The sequence below is a fragment of the Epinephelus lanceolatus genome, chromosome 19, assembly GCF_041903045.1.
Source record: "Epinephelus lanceolatus isolate andai-2023 chromosome 19, ASM4190304v1, whole genome shotgun sequence".
NCBI classification, from domain to species: Eukaryota; Metazoa; Chordata; class Actinopteri; order Perciformes; family Serranidae; genus Epinephelus; species Epinephelus lanceolatus.
Window position 1 is genome coordinate 31,051,425 of NC_135752.1, and position 22,058 is coordinate 31,073,482.

General features: G+C 42.9%; 1 protein-coding gene across 2 annotated transcripts in view; it reads left to right on the top strand.

Moving 5' to 3' along the window:
• The window catches only part of igsf9a (immunoglobulin superfamily, member 9a), a 111,866-nt gene that overhangs the window by 74,413 nt on the left and 15,395 nt on the right, over positions 1–22,058 (top strand). Inside the window, exons 12-20 of one of the 2 annotated variants that reach the window (XM_078161863.1) lie at positions 1,509–1,659; positions 3,376–3,487; positions 9,332–9,522; positions 13,278–13,495; positions 13,880–13,964; positions 16,159–16,329; positions 16,717–16,753; positions 17,072–19,378; positions 19,962–20,035. In XM_078161863.1, coding sequence (XP_078017989.1) covers positions 1,509–1,659; positions 3,376–3,487; positions 9,332–9,522; positions 13,278–13,495; positions 13,880–13,964; positions 16,159–16,329; positions 16,717–16,753; positions 17,072–19,378; positions 19,962–20,035 — 3,346 coding nt within the window. Of the gene's footprint in view, positions 1–1,508; positions 1,660–3,375; positions 3,488–9,331; positions 9,523–13,277; positions 13,496–13,879; positions 13,965–16,158; positions 16,330–16,716; positions 16,754–17,071; positions 19,379–19,940; positions 20,036–22,058 lie in introns of both variants that reach the window. The other variant, XM_078161862.1, reaches the window with a different exon arrangement.

Here is a 22,058-nt window from a genome sequence, read left to right on the forward strand (position 1 = left end):
AAAAAAAACCAAAACTTTAAACCCTTTGAGCAGCGCAATCGAAATGCCATCTAGTTCTGTTATATTTGAGCAATATTTCCAACACTCGACAACTCACACCGAAACTACTGGACTACACCCACCAACTTTATCACTGTGCTGAAGGAAAGGTGTATCTACTGCTAGTTCAGCTCGCACCACTGAGCTAGCTAACATTACAGCTCAGCAGAGGAGGACGCATTAGTGTTTACATCTCATGCTGTCACAAGGCCCTCGTCCATGAGTAGATGCACGCTTCCTTCTGCACAGTGATACGGTTGGCTGGTGTAGTTCGGTAAACAAAAAAATAAACAAAACTTTCAGCCCTTTGAGCAGCACAAGCAAAATGCCATCTAGTTCTGTTATATTTGAGCAACGGTCAATATTTCCAACACTCGACAACTCACACTGAAACAATCTCGACCGATAAGTAGCACCACAGGTAAGAGGAAGAATGTGTATTTTTTGATTTTGGGGTAAACTGTCCCTTTAAACACCCTTAGAGACTTTGTATTTTCATATCAAAATCCCTCTCTTCCTGGAAAATATTAAATTATTTTTTATGTCTCATCCTGAACTTCAAGAGGTATGTTTAAATGTATTTAATTAAATGTGGGGCTATGAGCTTAACCAGTCATGTAAAACTGCACCTGACCTTTAGCTCGTGGGTCGTAGCAGCTTGCAGAGCAATATCATGGTGGCAGGAGGTGGTTGTCACTTGGCAAAAACATGGTTTAGATTCGCAGAGAAGCATGTTTGAGGTCTATTTATTTACGTTTCTACTTCATCCTCCACCTCCTGCTATCCATCTAATGACAACCTAACTACATTCCACTCAGAAATGCGGCACATTACATATGTTAATGACCATTTCACTGCCATTCTGGTAGTGCTGCCCTCTAGTGGTTGCAACGTGCTCCTTACACAACCTGTGCTGTGCAGCGTTTCACAATGTAATGATGAATGTGGTCAGAAGTGGAGCCTTTCAATCCACTGAGATCAGTGCATCAATGATTTTCCTTTGTAGAGAGTTAGTGAGCAGCTGCTTCAGCAATCAGCACTCTGACATCCTGTTTTAGCACGAACACACCCACTTCCCCAATTCAACACATGCTTTCAAATCCAGACGCAAAGATAATGGGACCAGATCAGTCGATGGTATAGCAAAGTGGTTGAGCATGCTGTGTAATTAACTAAGTCAAATTTAGTGATTAGGTGCTCATTATTTTATTTCAAATCCAATCTGCTGGAGTATTGAGCTAAAAAAAAGAGAAGAATATGTCGCTGTCCCAGTACTGTCAGACTACACTGCAGACTGTTGGCACTTTTCACAGATTCTAATATTTAGTAAATTTAGCTCGAAAAGTGATCCATTGTGTTGGTAATATGATTGATTTTTTTCTTCTGTCTACACCAGCTGTATCTACTGTACATTTAGACAGATGCAAAGAGTATTCTCTCTAAATATGAACGGTTTTGTGTTCATGTAGGTTGACTTGGTTCGTCGCACATCTTACACCATAGAACCCAACGGTTCTCTGCTCCTGCAGCCTCTCACTAAGGACCACCAGGGGGCGTGGGAGTGCACCGTTACTAATCGCGTAGCCTCAGTGAAAGCCAGCACACAAGTCTTTGTCCTGGGTGAGTGCAAACAGAAAGATTCCTCCCTGAGAATACCATGATGAAAGTCTTATTACCAGGGTCATGGAAAACCTGGAAAAGACATAGCATTTCTCAATCACATTTTCCAGGCCTGGAAAGGTAATAGAATTAGTAAATATCACTGAAAGTTTTGAAAAAGTCTTGGAATTTTGTTGTGTGTAATGACATTTTTACAGTAATCTACCATTAATAACCTTTCACGTAATGTAACCTAACAGCAAATTTATTTTCTGTAGCTGTTGACGTAATGTAATTTGCGTTGATATGTGATGTTTTGTTAACTATCACATACATTACTTCATTTTCTCCTCGTTCACCATCTCTCTAGTCATGTATGCCAGCTAGCTGAAGATATGTTTAGAGTTTGAATCTGTTACACCAGGCAAGAGTTGAAAGAAAAAAATAGTTATTATGGGTCCTTGAAAAGTCATGGAAAAGTTTTGAAATTTTGTCCATGAAAGTGTGTGGGAACTTGAGCTGTTCATATATTTATCCCCTTACACCAGGAAGCGATGATGTGTTTGTGTGTGCTTGTGTGTATTTGCAGCTAATCTTGCAAACTATTGGACCAATTAGCCTAATATTTTGTGTGCACATTTATGATTGTATGTTCAAGAGCCTCTCATGGTTGTGGTGATTCACAGATATTGAAAAACCTGTTTCAATGACTGTTTTATACCGTCACTGACTGCTGACTCCTCACTTCTCTTACCTGGCTGCTAGGGGTCCAAATTTTCCGGAAATCCGCTCAGTTAAAAACAACAGGCTTTACTTAGTCTGTTGCAGGCCTACGTCATGTCTTAAAACTGGCATTGATTAATTTCGTATCTGATACATTACGATCCACTAAAGTGAGGCACAATTCAAGATGAATTAATCTCCATTTTTGTCATCTTTACTGCCATGTTGACTACGGAAGACAGGAGGGACAATTCCACCAGGCGCAGCTGCAACCCGGTTTCGTTCCGTCCGCCAAATGGCATCATACCACACACGAAGCATCTCAGAAGCAGAGCGTTTTGCCTTCCTATTTTGTAGACCTGTAGATTTTGTTGCATTTGTCATTTTTCCATAATATTTATGCTTCTACCAAAAGTAAATGGTTCCTTTTGGTGTATGTTAATTGTGTTCATTGTTGATATTCCCGACTTTGTTGTGCTGTAGCATACAGACAAAGTTAAAACCCTTCAAAGTCCAATTTTGAATGACTTTGATCAAAAGTTTGTGGCTATGTTGTAAATTAAAAATAGATTCTCCAAATTAATTGTATCTGTTTTCCACATACAGTGCCTGTTAACAGGAGAACTCGCTCTGCTCTGTGCATCGTGCTGTGGCTCTTTCAAAAATAGACGAGTATTTTTATTAGCTTTCGGGTAGCTTCCGAAACATGTACCAGCACATCTGCTGAAATTAAGAGAATTGTCTAGAGAGGCCGCGTTCAGCCCGGCCAGCCGCCTGGCGGAGATGTGCATTCTGCTGAGTGCACTTTTCTAGTTTGTTTCTTTTTTCAAATTGTTCTCTTCATACCTGTGTAAACCTCTATTATACCCAGCACAGGCCGGATGCCTGTGCCTCCACTCCGCCTCCAACAGATAAATGTGGTACATCTAGAGATGGCCTCTAAACTTTAGTGGTATCAGGTAGTTGAAGTGCTGGCAGATATCCATCAACTCCTCTCCATTCCTTCCATTACAGGAACCAGTCCCCATGTGGCTACCGCGCTGTCCGTCTCTCCAGGGGTAAAGCAGGCCAACATTTCCTGGGAGGCAGGCTTTGATGGAGGATCAGCACAGACATTTTCAGTTTGGTGGGTGTAAAGCCTCCCACTTTCTTCTCGGGCTGTAACCATGGCAGCCATCGGTTGCGCTGGTTTTACTCTATTGATCTCTGGGATGAGGAATTCATTTATCTGTTATCACCTCTTGGCAGCAACAATAAAAAACGCTGCTGCTGAGCATAGCTTTATAATGCAGTGGCCATGTCGGCTACAATGGGAGGTTACTGAGACAAAAGAGAGCGGAATTCATTACTTTCATAGGAATTTGTGCCGTTATATTGGCTTAGATCACACAGACGAACGTCCTCTGTTTACTTAAAGGCGAAGTGTTGTTGATATGCCTGCGATGTCTTATCAAAGAGACATGGACAGGGCAGAAGGAATGTAAAGCAGCAGCCAATTGCACCCAGTTGGATAAAAAAGAAAATGATCTAACCTGTTAGGAATGTGTGCTCCTTTCACATGTGCACTATAACTTGTATTACGGTTGCATTGTGTGACAGCCATTTCTGGGAATGATGTCTTTAAAACATTGTTAAGAATGTTATTTTATTGAAATGACGTTTTTAAAAATAGGATTCACTAAACTATATTTAAAGTTTTATTTTTTAAATGTCTGACAATGCAGAAAACTTCTCCTAATGCTCATCCTAATCACATTGTAACCTGGGAGCGCCACATCAGATGGAGATGAGATGAGCTATCTTAATCCCTGAGAGGGAACTGGGTCATCGCTGCAGCAAAGAGCAGCATAGAAAAAAATATAAATTACATCAAAAAAACATAAAAATAGATCAGCCAATCAGTTCAAACAACCCTCTAAAGTCTCAGCTACTCCCCGCTCTGACAGCCTGACATGTTATGACCCCATATTATGAAGGATAGTCAAAGTAAAAACACTCTCTATTGTGAGACAAACAAAAGAGCAACACTTCTGCTTTTTCTGTGCTGCAGGAACGTCAACAGGATGTAATGTGAATGATTTCCCGTTGACATTTTAACGGCAATCTTCTTTTTTTTTTCATTACAGCTGATAATTGTAGCACAAAGGTCTTGTGAGCACTTAGTGATTCCCAGCAAATGAAATTTCAACACCCCTTGTTTGACAGTTGTGAAAGCTCTGCAGGCAAATATTCACACCACATGCCTGTAAAATCAGTCACTACAGACGAGAGGAAAACCCCACAAATGTCATGTATTGCATGTATTGCTCTTAGAAAGTGACCATATCTCTGCACTTTGCTGTATACATTCATTCAGTCAGTCAATCGCAGGGGTGCTGGAGCCTATCCCGGCTGACATTGGGTGAGAGGCAGGGTACACCCTGGACAGGTCGCCAGACTATCACAGGGCTGACACATAGAGACAAACAACCATTCACACTCACATTCATACTTCTGGACAATTTAGAGTCCCCAATTAACCTGCATGTCTTTGGATTGTGGGAGGAAGCCGGAGTACCCAGAGTACACCTCTCATCCAAGAAGCTTCTTCAGTTCTAACGGACTGGTGTGGAGTCGCAGGCTTTACACTCCGTGTGGGTGTGAACCCTTACAACCCACCTATAGTGCAGCCTTGGGATCCCTCCCTAGACGACCTTACACCCATTCACACCTGGTCCCATCTGACCCTAACGACACATATTATGGCCAGGTGGGTCAATGACTTACATGTGACCTTAACAACGCTAAAACTAGGAGATCACATGTGACCTCTAAAACTCTGTAAGGGTTCACACCAGAGCTAGCTCCGTTGTGTTTGATAACATTGTTGAACGTAAACAGATGTGACGCCCAACGGTGCTTAGCGTGCCTTTAATATTGAATTAAAGCCAAGTCCTTTCGAGTCATCCGTCGCAAGTCAAGTCTCAAGTCATGAATATAAAGTCAAAGTCAAGTCGAGTCTTTTATCAACGTTAGTCAAGCAAGTCTCAAGTCATCATATTTGCGACTCGAGTCTGACTCGAGTCAAGTCATGTGACTCGAGTCCCCCATCTCTGGTTCACACCAACATGTGGTTTAAAGCCTGTGACTGAGCACCAGTCCTTAAGAACTGAAGAAGCTTCTTGGTTGAGAGGTGAAACATCTTCAAGAAACTCAAGCAAGTCCAGTTGCCTACGATATAGCACTTATGATTACGATTACGTGGATGACTGAGAATCTTCACCGACACAACATGGTGAGAACAAGCAAACTCTGCACAGAATGGCTCCCCCACCCCAAGGTTCGAACCCCTCACCATGGGTTTGAACCAGGAACCCTCTTGCTGTGAGGCGCCAGTGCTAACCACTGTACCATTGTGCTGCCTGCTTTATACATACTGCTAAAAATCTTAGTATCATCTTTGATCAGTAAATGACTTTTGACCAGTATGTTACTACTCTAATATAGCCCTGTTTTCTACAGCTAAGAAGTATCGCAAAAATCAGATGTATCTTTCCTTCTCTGGATCGTGAACCATTAATTCACCCTTTCACTTTCTCCCATCTAGATTATTATAATTCCCTCAACACTTGCCTCAGTCAAACTGCTTTAAATTGTTTATAGTTGGTTCAAAATGCAGCTGCCAGGCTATTTACTACAACTAGACGTCAGTCCCATGTTACAACTGGTCTTGCATCCTTCCTTTGGCTTCCTGTTAGATTCAGAATAAACCACAAAATGCTGTTGATTATATATAAGGAGCTGCAGAATCTTGCCCCCAGGTACATTTCTGATCTCCTCGTTCCTTTTATCCACCCCATGCTCCAGCTGTGAGCAAAAGGTGATCACATATTCACTGTTGTAGCCCAAACTCTCTGGAATCATCTTCTCCAATTCTTCAGATTTGCTGAATATTTTGACTGTTTTAAGCAACGTCTAAAACCCAGTCGTTAAAGTTAAGCTTTGTTATAGATCTCCATGCCTGTCTTATGTTTGGATTTGTTTCTGTTTGGTCTGTCTCTCACTGTGTTCTGTTTTATTTTGGGTTCAAGTCCCAAAGAGGCAGAACCCTATTGAGTTTGAGCTTTATTATTATTACTATTTGCTGTCTTATGCCGTGGCTCTCACGGTAAGTGAGCTGGAATGACCTAGAAACATGAAACCTGGCCTCATAACTGGAAATGTGCAAATGCTTCTCAAGAAATCTGACAAATGCCCACATGGAGGTGCTGTAATTAATACCTTTAAAATGCTTCTTTTTGGATTTTGTCATTATTAAAGTCACATTTGGTACAGCATTGTGGGACTGAGATACACATTTCAACAATAGATGAGCAAGGCTGGTCTGACAACATGGCTGTCATCAATCAGAAAGTCTGCAAAGGGCGGGGCTAGCAGGGAATTGGCATAAACTCATTAACAATTTGTCCCATCACCATAAATCTTGGTTGATATCTTAAATCCATGTTGGGGAATTTGCCCACCTAAGCATTTTGAGCCTGACCTATAGGGGGCTCCACAAATGCCAAAAAATATGTTCCTCAAAATCTGATGGACAGAATTGCACCAAATTTGGTACACATTCTCTGGGGACAAATATCAACCAATACTTATAGTGTCATAATGATTGGTGCATGTAGACATAGCCCATTATTATTTGTCTTCTTAAGCTGTTGTTTAATTTACTACTACTCCATACCCATTGAGTGCAGCATACCATACCATGACTTAGTCATACCAAAAATTAGAAAAAACAACAACAGTGGTCCACAGGGGGAGCCACAGCGATCGGTCACATTTTAGCCATTTTTAAGCATTTTTCTGTTGTTATAGCGCCACCCAGTTGCCAATTAGAGTTAAATTTCTCCAGTCATCTTGAGGCGTCCTGTTCTACATATCTACCAAGTTTAGTAAAAATTGATATGGCGGTTAGGCCTATATAAGAAATTAGCTCTCTAGCGCCCCCATTTTGTTTGATGGGGTCAATAATGGAGGGGTCCCCTCAGATTATGTGTGGTCATATGCCTACAAAGTTGCGTGGTGATGGGTGAAACCCTTGAGATGTTATACACCTTTATGTGATGAGCCACGCCCTCCGCAATATTCATTGCCTTATAGAAGCTCAGTTTGAGTAAGTTTTCCAACTTTTGCCAAGAGAGAACTTCAGATATTGGTCCCTAGATTATGTTCACCCAGTTTCATGCAGATGGGTCAAACTTCCTAGGAAGAGATCGATTTGAAGTGTTTTCCAAAAAATTCAAAATGGCGGAAAATCTATATAACCGGAAGTTACGGGTTCTTGAAGCAAATTTGTTCCTCATGAGGAGAGGCATCTCTGTGCAAAGTTTCATGTCTCTACGACATACGGGGCATGAGATATGCTCATTCAAAGTTTGCGATTTCAATTGGTTGCTTTAGCGCCCCCCTTTGGCCAATTGATGTAATATTGCTTCATTGGCATCCTCCCATGACCCTCTACCACTGTGCCAAATTTCACATGGATTGACCAAGTCAGTGAGGAGAAAAACATGGAACAGACACACCCACAGACAGAGTTTTCGTCATTATATAGTAAGATGAGCTGGAACAAGCTAGAGACGAGATGTGAAACTTCTCCCCATCAAATTTGATCCCAACTGGCCTGATGGTGGTGCTATAGTTAACAGGTTAAAAAGGCCATGCCCTTTACACAAATTTTAAATACATCTACATCTCAGTGCCCTGTACACAGAAGCCTTCTGGATTATAAAGGCCACCATGAGGGATTCTTTGCTAATTTGTCATGATGTGAGAAACATTAATATGAGTAGACACTTTTGGATTTTGACTCAATCAACACCAAATTTAGGATACAACATTAAGAGATATAGATACACAGTTCTAATATAAATGAATAAGATTGGTCACGGCCATCATCAGTCAAAAGGTCTTCGCAAAGCAGGGGCTTCCTTGGCAAGAAATAGCCCATAACTCAAGTAGTCTTGAAGCGATCCTAATTAAACTCTGTAGAGACATTCAGCACAAAGATTTGAGCATATGAACCAAGTTTTGTTCACATCCGATAAAGGGGGAGCAAAAGGCGAGACTTCGAGAGTGTAATTATTGAAATATTTCATACATTGTAATGATGAGTCAGTAGTGTGTGATTGATCTCACTCCTTTAGACAAATCAAACCAGCTGGAGTGACTTTGCTCAGCATTGTGAAGCCCAAAGTCCGCTCATTGCCTCTTAGGGCTTTGATTTTGGGCAATTGAGCTGTTTTCCTCTGTTGACTGAATCCGCAGTTGTCGCTTGTAGTTATACTGCAGTTTACTTTTACTTTATCTTCATTAATATTTTTTTTGTATGTGAGAAGCACTTTGTAACTTTGTTTTATATAAATAAAACTCGGGTTACTTACTTAGATATGACCTGTTTTACTCACTGCAGTAACATAGGGCTGAATTCAAATTACTCTCAGCTGTCTCACAGACCTAAAATGACCTTACAATTATCCACACCGGGTTAATATGACATTCTGCCCTTTTCTATTTTCTCATAAAAGAACATCACTTCTGTTCAGTCAAAGCCATCGTCTTCAAAAAGTAAAACAAGGCCTTCCTTTCAGACTGACATTAATAATTTTCAAAAGTTCCTCTACTTTTTAATAGGTGAATAGGTGAATAGATTTTTTGTAGCCTCTGGGTCAAGTAATTTGCTCTGTATAAAAAAGACATGTAGAACTTCAGCTCCAGTAGGAACATGAAAATCACCATAATTTGAGTTGCAAGCTCTCTGTGCAATAGCAAGGATACATCAGTGCTGTCTCTGCCACAAAATCTGGAGCTGATGATGAGTATGAATGATTAATGAAACCTACTTTTCTGTCATGTTTCATAAAACCAGACTGCCAGAATTCCCCGCCGCTCTTTTGTTCTCACTTCTTTCCTCTCCGTCTCGCTCCCTCTGCAGGGTGAAGAAGATTTCAGCGAGTGATAATGATGGGAAGCAGGACTGGTTCTCTGTGCCTGTGCCCCCCTCCTCTGGCAGCAGGATGCAGGTGACAGGCCTGTCTGCTGCCACCGACTACCAGTTCAGCATCCTGTCTCACAATAAAGTGGGCACAGGACCCTTCAGCGAGATTGCAACCACTCGGACATTGGGTCGGTATCATTCCCAGGTTTTCTCTTTATCTGTTGAATATCAGCTGCTTCCATTTTGGATCCTGTTGCAGATTTGCAAAATACTCTGTACTGAGCTAACAAATCTCTTATCTAGTGTTGTGTTTTTCCTCCCTTTTTTATTAGCAATGAACAAAACATTCAGCTAGCAGGCTTTTCAGTTTTACCCGGTGTTGACCATTATTGTGAGTGGTTGAAATAGCAAATGGTGCCAGCAGCAGATTATATCAACCGTAACTAATTAAAGTTAATTCCTTGAGTAACTTGCCTGCAGGCCAAAATGGACCTTGGTTGTGTGGTTGATATGCTAGCTACAATCCAGTGTTTGTGTTCGGCCACGGATTATTTGTTCCAAAAGGAAACACCACTCTTAAGAACCACACTACAATCATTGATGGATTACGAAACAGGCCAATTGGGCCCAAGCTCCCTTGGCCAACATCTGCAAAATGTCACTCAATTTAACACATACTTACCATGAAGAGACTCAACAGTACCACAAAGTGGTGCAAAGGAACTACAAAGACACACACAACAACCAAAAAAAAAGACACAAATATACCTCAATGAGACAAAAATGACAATAAAGACAAAACTGGATGACCCTAAAGCGATGCATAGGAACTACACAGAAACATAAAACAACTACGAAGAGACAGAACAACCAAAAAAGACACGATTATACCTCAGAGAGACACAAAATGACCATAAAGACAACTAAGATTGACCCGAAGGAGATGTAAAGGAACTACAGAGACAGAAAGACCAAAAAAGACACAACTATCCCTCAAAGAGACACAAAATGGCCGTAAAGACAACTAAGATTGACCCGAAGGAGATGTAAAGGAACTACAAACTGACAAAAAATGACTACGAAGAGAAAGAACGACCAAAACAGGCACAAATATACCTCAGAGACAAAAAAAAATTACTATTAAGACCACACAGAATGACTTCAAAAAGATGCAAATGAGCTACAGAGAGACAAAAAATTACTACGAAGAAACAGAACGGCCACAAAAAGTCACAAACATACCTCAAAGAGACACAAAATGACCATAAAGACAAAACAATGACCTCACAGAGATGTGAAGCAACTACAAAGAGACACAAAATGACTACGAAGAGACAGAATGACCAAAAAGCGACACTAATATACCTTAAAGAGACACAAAATGACCATAAAGACAACAAAGAATGACCTGACAGAGATGTAAAGGAACTACAGAAACAGAACGACCAAAAAAGACACAGGGGCCCATTGTCTCATGATCTGCCAATGTCTTCAATCCCAACTGTTTATTTACTGCTTAAGTACTCTGTACATCAATTGGTCACATTCCTAACACAAATTTAAACAGAGCTGTTGGCGTGGCTCTAAGGATGGCAGTGTTAGTCTATTGGCCAGTATGTCAATCACTTTGGACAAAACTGAAATCTCTCAACATCGACATTCGTGTCCCTCTTTGGATAGATTGACACAACTTTGATGACCCCTGATTAAATACCTCACACCATCATCAGATCAAAATCAGAATTTGTCCAATACTTTGGTTTATGAACAAATACCTGCAAAACTAGTGACATCAGCCTCAGCTGTACTTTGTGTTTACAGTGAATGAGCAAATCCTACTGTAACATACTAAATAGAATGGAACATGAGATGGATCAGCGGTTTGGTGCAGCTTCTGCAGTGATGTGGGTGCTGCGACCGGACCGTCATGGTGAAGAGAGGCTTTCGATTTACTGGTCCAACTACGTTCCCAACACTCACCTATGGTCATGAGCTCTGGGTAGTGACCGAATGAGATTGCGGATACAAGCCGCCGAAATGAGTTTCCTCTGTGGGGTGGCTGGGCTCAGCCTTAGAGATAGGGTGAGGAGCTCGGACATCAGGAGGGAGTTCGGAGTAGAGCCGCTGCTCCTTCGTGTTGAAAGGGTCGTTGACGTGGTTTGGGCATCTGATCAGGATGCCTCCTGGACGCCTCCCGTTATAGGCGTTATAGGCACATGCCACTGGTAGGAGGCCCCGGGGCAGACCCAGAACACACTGGAGGGATTACATATCTCATCTGGCCTGTCAACGCCTTAGGATCCCTCAGGAGGAGCTGGAAAGCTTTGCTGGGGAGAGGGACGTCTGGGGTGCTTTAATTGGCCTGGATTGAGGGATGGATAACATGCTAAATATTGATGAAGCAGTTACTGCTTTCACGATAAATCACCGATGGTTACTATTACTGTTTCAATTTTGAATTATCATTAAAACCGCTGGATTACTGTGCTTTGAAAAACTCACAGTAAAAACTTGCCAGCATCAAAGTTAGCAAAAGTTTCCCAGACGCAGTCGCAGCATGCAACGTGGGTCAGCAGGCAACGGAGTGATGCTGCTAGTTCCTGTCCTCGTCTCCAGGGACACGGACCCTCGAGTAACCATTTCAAAGACAGGCTTTCTTTAATGTTTCTGCACATTTGATATGGTTTTCATATGTTTACATAAGGTATTGCCTATATTATTTTAATGTTTATGAATACATAAAGTGCATAGTGCAGCTTATTTTCTTGTGGTTTTGTTTATGGAAAACTTGGTGAAATGCTTTCAGTGTGTGTATCCAAACTTTTAGGACTTTTTCAGCACATTTTAAAAATACCTTAATAATACTGATAACTGTTATAGTCTTGGTCACTAGGATCGTGATCTGACATTTTCATACCTTTTTATCTGCAACACTGAAGTAAGATGGTGGACATTATGCCTGCTAAACATTAGCATCTTGGCGTTGTCAGACCATGTTGGCATTAAATCAAAGCACTGTGACTCAATACAGCCTCACAGAGCCGGGATCTTTAGAGGTATTTAAAGTCAATGTTACAGATGTCTACAGTCGTCCTGGGGTGATCAAATGTTCACCCGGGGGCGAAATCAACACTCATACCCAGTGTTTCCACACAGTGTGCCACTGCTCCTCTCTTTTACAGTTGCCTGGCTCCAGATCTTGGAATCCGCCCACTCCCCCGAGTTAACTGGAGTGTAACGAGTTGACAATTCTGTCTGATATCAGGCACTTTTTACAGTTCTTTTAACTATGTTTAGTCGGCTGCCCTAGCCTATGGCGGTCTGGAGCAGTGGATGGCGCAGTCTGTGGCAACACTGAGAGTCAGATGATGATTTTCCCCTGGAAACAATTTACACTTCCCAGCAGAGAGTCGGCATCCAAAAGACTTTTAGAAATACCTTTAAAGAGTCAAACCACTACTGGAGAAGACTAAAAGAAAACATTTAGATTCTTTTCCCAAGGGTTTGTGTCAGGAACAAAGCCATGGTGAAACAATCTACCTGATAATGGCAAACTTTTAGGCAAAAACAGTCATCAATATCCAAATAAATCAACTTCATTGCCGGTATCAAATGTTTGTGCCATGATTATTATGTTCAAAAATATCTATACTATACAGTATTATTATGACATTTATCCACCTTTCTGAAATATTACTGTTAGGCCTAAAATATAGTGAGTATGCCTCACTGTATTTGCCTAAGGTGTAATCAAACGTAACAATTTGGGCAGTAAACTGTTGCAATCTCCCTGGATTCTGCAAAAGAACCAGCATCAATCCCAGCCCTCCTTCCCTCACACTCTCAAGGTTGTGGCAGTAGCAATTTCCTCCACTGTAATTTAATTTTTCCGCCAGAGCGTATCTGGCTGATCAGCTGAAGGTCTTTTATCCCTTTGCATCAGATCCTCCACTGAGGAGAAGTAAACCCAAGCCCCCTGCCTTGCTGTCCGCTCATCAGGGCTCAGCAGGTGTCGTACTGCGATGGTCCCTTCCTGAAGACCAGCACCCTCCCATCACAGGCTTTGTTCTCCAATCCCGCTCCGAGCAAGGGGAGTGGTTTCATTTGGACGAGGACATCAGTGCCAACAGTAGCGAGATAGTCGTTCCGGGTCTGCACAAGGTAACAAGCCAGTCACACTGCTCCCTCTGAGACTAATCAGTCCATGCTGCTTGTCGAAAGCCTTGGAGATTTTTTATCTAGGCTATACCTCTGTGGTTTTACTTTTGTAGACTCAATTATGCGCACTACATGGCAGCCATCACTTTTCTGTTGTCTTTCAATCTGGGTGTGCTGCTGTTTCTTCTCTCTGCCCGTCTCATCCTTCTTTTTCTCTCCTATATAGGCCTACACAAATTCAAATGAACTTCATTAGCATTGCAGGCACAGTCCCGTGTTGACAAAGTGTGGTTTCATCCTCTGTCCTCCCCGCTGTGTGTGTGTGTTTGTGTGTGTGTGTGTGTGTGTGTGTGTGTGTGTGTGTGTGTGTGCGGATGCTGGTCTCAGGACTGTGTGTACGAGCTGCGGCTGCTATCTCGTCGCGGGGAGTTGCTGAGCGAGCCCAGTCCATCAGTCAATGTCTCCACCATGGGTAGGTGTTCGGGAGCAACCTTGCCCCCTTCGCATTCTCACCCCACCCTCTTGTTTCAAGCCATCCTCCTCTCTCAGTCTACATTCCTAACTCTTTTCTCTCTCTCTTTATGTCTTCCCCCGTCCCTCTTTACCCAGCATTGGACCAAAATTAGAGCAGGCCCCCGGGGAAACGCTGTCCATTAGAGGCCTAAATGATAGAAATAGCTCCACTAATAACTTCTCTAAAGAGTTAGCGATAGAATTTGTACTGGTCTTTTCTGATTCTTATGTGAGTGTGACATGAATGTTTCATTAGATATGGTACAGAGATATCAAACAGACAGAAATGCAGCTCCCACGGGTACCACCCAAGTATTGTCACAACAGTCGGAGCCAAAGCCTGTATATTGTTTAACATGATCTCGGTTTGACGTCTGACTGAGCAAATGCAAAACAATCAAGTTTATGATTTGCTGATAATGATCATCAGGGATGTAGATGGAAGATTACATCCACTTAAAACTGGTAATACCAAACCTCATAGCAATCTTGTTTTATTTTAATGAGTTTCTTTGTGATGTAAATGAAAAAGTATTTATCAGAGTTGTAGCAGACTAACAGAAGTAGCAGGAAATATGCATGTATTAAAGGTCAGCCAGGATGATGATTGTTTAGTTAAAGGAAAAAAATATTTATCAATAACACTATATACATTTTTCAATAGTTAAAATTTCAGTAATGATGATAATACTCATAGAGTGCACAGTTGCCCACGTACAGTTTCACATGGTGTGTGTTTGGGATACAGGTCATAGGAAATTGCAGATTGAACTGAACCCATTCAGAAGAGCAATGTATTCAGAGTTTTTGTGAATTTGATAATACGATTGCTTTATTGAAAGTACAGTAGTACCATTGCCAATAGTGGGATAGTTAGTGGGCTAAAACTGTACATTAGTAGTTGAGGTAGCACGTTGAAAGGCAGATAGTTAAAGTCATTGCCTTATAGAAGCTCAGTTTTAGTAAGTTTTCCAACTTTTGCCAAGAGGGAACTTTAGATATTGGTCCCTAGATTATGTTCACCGAGTTTCATGCAGATCGGTCAAACTTCCTAGGAAGAGATCAATTTTAAGTGTTTTCCAAAAAATTCAAAATGGCGGAAAATCTATATAACCGGAAGTTATGGGTTCTTGAGGCAAATGTGTTCCTCATGAGGAGAGGCATCTCTGTGCAAAGTTTCATGTCTCTACGACATACGGGACATGAGATATGCCCATTCAAAGTCTGCGATTTCAATCGGTTGCTATAGCACCCCCTTTGGCCAATTGATGTAATATTGCTTCATTCACATCCTCCCATGACCCTCTACCACTGTGCCAGATTTCACAGGCACAACATTTAGCTACAGATCCACAACACCAGCCTGAAAATGAAGGAAATCTGAAATGATTGCATTAGAGTCAATGGAGCACAGCTGTGTTGTTGTCCGCGTCTAGGGGCCGGACTTAGCGAAGGGTCAGTTAAAGAGTTTCCACACAAAACATCAGAAACTGTCCAGTCGAACTCATCTGTGTGCTCGTTGTCCTCACCAGGGTCTTGACCTGACAGCAGTCTGTTGTTGTAACCTACTTGAGTGGGCAAATGCTCACCTTTGATGGTCGCACTTTGAAGAAGTGTTCCATTAATGGATAAATCCCACATGGCCAAAAACTTGGCATCATGTGAAATCCACCGTTCAGAGTGCTTAAGAAGTTTCTTTTTGCAAGATAAAACTTCACATTGCAGAGTGGACTTTTATTGTGACCAGGTCAAAGCACCCCTGGGTAGTAATGATGCTTGATGAGCCACACCTGTCAGGTGGATGTATTATCTCGGCAAGGACAGGTGCTCACTAAGAGATTTAAAGTAATCTGTGCACAAAATTTGAAAGAAATAAGCCTTTTGTGTCCATAGTAGTTCTGGATCTTTATATCAACAAATCAAAAAAACAAAAGTGAATGAATGAAAATAAAACAATGGAGAAAGGAAAAAGGATAAGAGTTATACCTCCATTTTGAACTTATCTTTATTGTCTTGGTTGTTTATCAAGTGTGTGTGTTGCTGCTACAGCAAGCACCAGTGTTATTATGGTTGCTGCTGACACCACAGTCACACTTAGCTTGCTTTTACTTTTATCTCCTTATATATATATCCCCGATGGAATGATGTCACAGGGATGGAGATCTACCCGGCCACATCCCGACTCCTGGAGTACGTCCCGGAGCCATTACTGGCCGGCGTGCTGGGCGGGGTCGGCTTCATGTGCTTGGCACTGGTCTTGCTGCTGGGGTCCGCCTGTATCATCAACCACAAGAGGGACCGGCGTCGCAGACAGAAGAAGGATGGTAAAACGCCCCTCACTCCAGAGATTCAGGAGACACTCACTTTGATGAACTGCATCATGAATATCATCATTTATTCAATAAAATATTGAAGGCACTTTCAATCCATTATATAAATCATACCCCACTGCATGGATTTGGCGCTCCTCTTGTCCCCCGCTCGTCCATTCAGTTGTAAAAGTTATTGATGTCATTTACATTACTTGCTAATTAGGGTAATTTCTCATTAGTGGCTGATAAATGTAAGTGTAATTAACTTTTTGGACAAGCCTGGGTGCCTTGGGCCCTTTAATGGGGTCTTATTAGGGTTGATTATGTTTTTACTTCTTGGTCAGTGTGGTTGTATTCTAATGAGTCAGATACCATCTTGCCCCTCTCCCTCCCTTTCAGATTCCCCCTCTGCCATCTATAAATGCTCCCCATCAATGTAAGTACCCCTTTATCATTTCATTATAATGGCTCCCATTGACCTTTTCCTCTGCTTCCTTCACAAACTAAACGTTGAAAATGCCAGCTCTTAAGTTATTTTGTCTTTCAGATCTTATTTTTCTTCCTCGTCTTCATCTAGTGCTGCTGCTGCTGCTGTTTTAGTCTCTCTCTGTCTACGTCTCTCACACCCCCTCTTTCACTCTCACTCAATCTTATTTTCTCGGTCTCTATTTCTCTCCCTCTTACACCTCCGTTTTTTCTTACAATTTTCTTCCTCCACCCCTCCCTCCACCTCCTCTTTCTCTCTCTCTCATAGAAAGACTTCAGGCACTGGCAGTCCAGACAGTGTGTTGAAGAGAAGCCTACTTCCAGCCAGCATCCTCTATCCCACCACTTCCTCTACCACCACCTCCTCCTCATCGCAGACAGACTGTTCCTCCTTTAGCGCTGAGAATCATCATCGGCGGAAGCAGCTCCTCTCCAATTACAGCAGAGGACGCCTCACTAGGACAACGTCTTCTCCCATTTCTCCTCCAATTGAGTTGATCTCTAGAGGCCCAGATGGGCGCTTTGCACTCCCACCATATGACAGTGACTCGCTGAGTGTTCACAGCAAGAAAAGCGGAAGGTATGACCAAGCTAGAGTGCGGAGGTCTGTGTCGCTGCACTCGGAGAGGGGAGACAGAACGCAGCCGCCGTTCGTGCTCTCTGTCGATCTCCCACCTTGCAAACCAGTAGAGGCTAATTCCACAAACCAAATTTGTGACCTGCCCCATCTCCGCCCTTATATCTTGGATCAGAAGTCAAGCTACGATGGCTTTCCTGACTTCAGCAGCCTGTGCTCGAACACTAGTTTGGCCACCACTCCTCATCAAGACAGAGGAATAACTCCCACATTTCCAGTGCTCCCACATATCCGATCCAGCCTTGGTCAGCCATCTACAACCGCCAGCACCCTGGTGCTCCAAATGGAGCATGAGCGGGAGGCGGGAAACCTAAGTCGCTGTCTGAGGCTGGCTCAGGAGAGGGAGGAGCTGGAGAGGGAGCTCCAGAGGTACACGCTGGAAAGAGGCTCCATGAGAGAAATAAAACATGGGCATTCAGACTTAGTGAAGAGAGACGCTGGTGCTAATGAGCTTATGTGGGAATATAAGAGCAGCACCTTGCCTCATAGATACCCCCAGGGCAGCAATGAGGGCTTTGGTCTTCCACAGACGCAGTTCCCTTCATCCTCAGAGCACTGGGATGCCCGTCCTCTTGTCTCTCCTCTCACTCTGATCTCAGCCCCGACCCTTACTAGAGCATCTTCACACACAAGTCCTTCTTATCTTAACTTCGGCAACCATCATCCTGCTCCATCCCTCACCAAACAGACCCCCCTCCTATCTGAGGAGGCAGGCAGTTTTTCCAAAGGCAGATTAAGTCTCCCACATCTCTCCTCAAAGCACCAGAGACATGAAAGGGTAGAGGCAGCACCAGAGGGCTATGATAATTCACCACAATCCACAGTCTTAGAAATGCAAACGAATGATTCATGCTCTGAGGCACGGAGACAGAACAATCTTAGTCATGGCGGCCTGACAACGTTGTCTTTCCATAGCAGTAAATATACTGAAAGATCTAATTCGGCTCTCGACTCGGTGCCAGACACTTCAAAAGCGGAGGTTGCATTCCCCGAGCCCACTGCTGAAGACTTGTGTGTGGAGATGAGTGTGGATGAGCCAGAGTTGGAGGTGTGTGTGATGCGGCCTACAAAGCCCATGCTGCACCACAGAATCGCCTCCCATGTGCAACGAGGGCACTCGCTGACTCGCAGAGGTCAGCATGAAGACGTGAGTAGGAGCACAAGCCTTAACTGCCGCAGTCCTGCCTCTGTGGATGATATTATAACAGTTCAAGCTTCTCTGCGAAGTCCAGAACCAGAACTCCGGAGAGCTGTGACTCAAAGGTCTAGACTCTGCGACTCTAAGCAGCGAAGTCAGAGTCTTGACTCGCGGAGACGCAAAGAGAACAGCTTCCTGACTCCTGATGCGTGGATAGACTCTCTCAGTCAAGAGAACTGCTCTGTTGCGTCCTCATGTCGCCCAGACACTCTGTTTTGGGAACCCCAGAGCTCTCCCACTAGGAAGATCTCCAAATCTCGTGCAAATTCTCCTTCTGCTACCCAAGCTGCCTCCCGGTCACCTCCTGCTGTGGATGCTTTATCTCTGAGGAGCAGAGCAGAGAAGCTTGTACCAAATGCTGACATGTCTTGCCACTATGAGCCAACAAGAGAGGCGTCAGTCTTTCCCAGAGCTGCCAAATGGCCAATTGACTACAGGGAGGCTGTAAAAGAAGCAGAGGGTGCCTTGGAGGCCATGAAGGAAGCTTCCAGATGCGTACCACCCAACGATAATTACCAAGAGGCATTAGAGGTGGAGGCGGGGGGCTATGAGGGAGTGCCAGAGTTTGGGAGCAGCTACAGCAGTTATGCCAGCAGCGGGCGAGGCAGCATGGAGCCTGCTAACGGACGCCTGTCGCTGTGTCACCTGTCCCCAACCTTCACCGGCTCACCTGAAACTGTAGAGGAGAGCCAGGGGAGCAGAGAGGACAAGCTCAGTCACATGATGGAAGCAAGCCAAAGGTATTAAGGGCATAATGAATGATGGAAATTTGGTTTAAGAGAAGAAAATGTAGGGCTAACATTTGTAGTGCTAGAAGATCCTGTGTGGCCATAGTAACGCCTTCAAGGTCAATTCAGTATTATCGATAGAAGGAAATAAAGAAAGTACAGCATATTTCAGATTCTGGTGACTTCCACATTCCCGAAGTTAACTTTTAACAGATTTTTGAGACAACTTGCTAACAAACTAAAATTGCTCATCATTAAGTGGGTGTCAAAAAAGGTTGAGAAATGTCAAAACACTACAAAACACAATTCATCCCTCAGAGTTGCTCAACAAGCGCTGATCCGTTACATAAAGCATCAAGTGATTCATAACAGAGAGTTATGGAGATTTCTTTAGTGTCTTTGTGCTGTAGGTAAACATTTATCACTGTCGTGTAAACATTTCATGAAGTGAAATCTCTCGGTAGGATGTGAGAAGAAATATCAGCAAACATATGCTCTTGATGTATTGTTAATTAGGGGTTCTGAGTGTCTCTGTGTCTGCATCAAGTATTCAAACTGTGTTTATGTACAACAGGATGTTTTGTGACCTCTCCAGGAGAAAGGCCTCAGTTGATGAGAATTATGAGTGGGATGCTGCTGATTTCTGCTCACAGCCTGGAGACCATGCTGGTGAGGATTTTTATTTTCGTCTTGATAATGTTTAGCTCATGTTGTGGTAAATACTGGCACAAAACTAGATGCATTTGTCTGTTTAGAATCACATATACAGTGCAGCAAAATAATATGTTGGGCAAGTGTTGTGGAGTTAACTTCTATTCATCCACATGGTATCCTCTACATTTAACCTGCAGGGATGCTAAGCTCCCTGTTGGATGAGAACGTGAGTGGAGATAATGTCTTTCTAAAGACGAAGAAATTGCAGCTTTTTAGACAATTACTTTTCATCCGGTTCACCATGGCTTCCCTCCAAAAACAAGTTAGGAAATAAAACTATATTCAAGTAAAACACTTCAGATAGGCTTCATTGTGTGTTGGGGAGGGAAAAAAATGTCAGACTCTGCTATCAGCGTTTACGCTAAAGTGGCTACGTCAATTGGCTAGCTAATAGCTGATCAGTAATTACTTCCATTATTCAGCGTCATTTACCCTTAGGATCTTGTGTAAGTGGCACCTCGGTTGTGCGGTGGTTAGCACTGTCTGTCTAAGTGCTGCTCTGGGTTTAATCCAGCGGCCGGCTTCTGTGTGGAGTTGGCATGTGCTCCTTGGTTTCTCCCAGTTTCCTCCCACAATCCAAAGACATGCACATTAGGGTTGATTGGCAATGCTATAATTGCCTGTAGGTGTGAATGTGAGTGTGGATGGTTGTCTTAATGAGGCTGTTTACACCTGGTATAGTCTTGGGTGTTCTGATCAAATGTGGACAGCTCTAAATATGTCTCCACATGCATCTCGAAGGTGACAACACTTTCATGCTCTAAATGCAAGTTAACACGTTAATTATTTCTATTTACAAAGACCAAATGCGTTGTTTTTTCCAACTAGAGGGAGATTTACCGTGTCATACTGTAAGAACACCGCAGGGCCAGTTTATTAGTTTGTCTCGAGGAGACAGACTGTGAGAATCTGTGCAGTGTTTCCCATACATTGATTTATTATTAACTATTCAAAATGGATAAAATCTTATTATTATAGAGCTGTGTGCAGCATATTGATTTACTCAGCCACTGTACGCTTTCTCTTTCTCTCCCTTTAATTATCATCAGACAAAAATTTTAAACAATCTATGGCTAGCTAGCCGCCCCACAGTCCCTCCACCTTCCTGCAGCTGGGAGACCACTGCTGCAGGAGTGTGAGCTCCGCACCTGCACACACACAGTCAGCAAAGTTAAAGGGATAGTGCACCCAAAAATGAAAATTCAGCCATTATCTACTCACCCATATGCCGATGGAGGCTCAGGTGACGTTTTAGAGTCCTCACAACACTTGCGGAGATCCAAGGGGAGAGGGGGTAGTGACACAACTCCACCTAATGGAGGCTTATGGCGCCCCAGATTCAAACGTCCAAAAACACATAATTGAAACAACAGAATATCTCCATACTGCTCGTCCGTAGTGATCCAAGTGTCCTGAAGCCCTGACATAAAAAGTTGTTTGGAAAAACGTCATTTGAACTCTGTTTTTAGCCTCATTGTAGCCTGTAGCTCTAACTGCTTCTCTGTACACCGCACTCACGTGTGCGTGCGAGTTAGAGCTACAGGCTACAATGAGGCTAAAAAGTTCAAATGACGTTTTTCCAAACAACTTTTTATGTCGGGGCTTCAGGACACTTGGATCACTACGGACGAGCAGTATGGAGATATTCTGTGGTTTCAGTTATGTGTTTCTGGACGTAAGCCTCCATTAGATGGAGTTGTGTTGCTACCTCCTCTCCCCTTGGAACTCCGGAAGTGTTGTGAAGACTCTAAAACTTCACCTGAGCCTCCATCGGCATATGGGTGAGTAGATAATGGCTGAATTTTCATTTTTGGGTGCACTATCCCTTTAAGTAGAGTTACGGCTATAGCTTGACTAGGCCATTTAATTGGACTACTGGCCTTGTCCCAGTGTAAAAACACGGGAGGAGAATTGATTTATTGAGCAAAGTCTGTCCGATTCTGCTACGATAGGTGGCAAAATGCCCCCTTTTAGATTG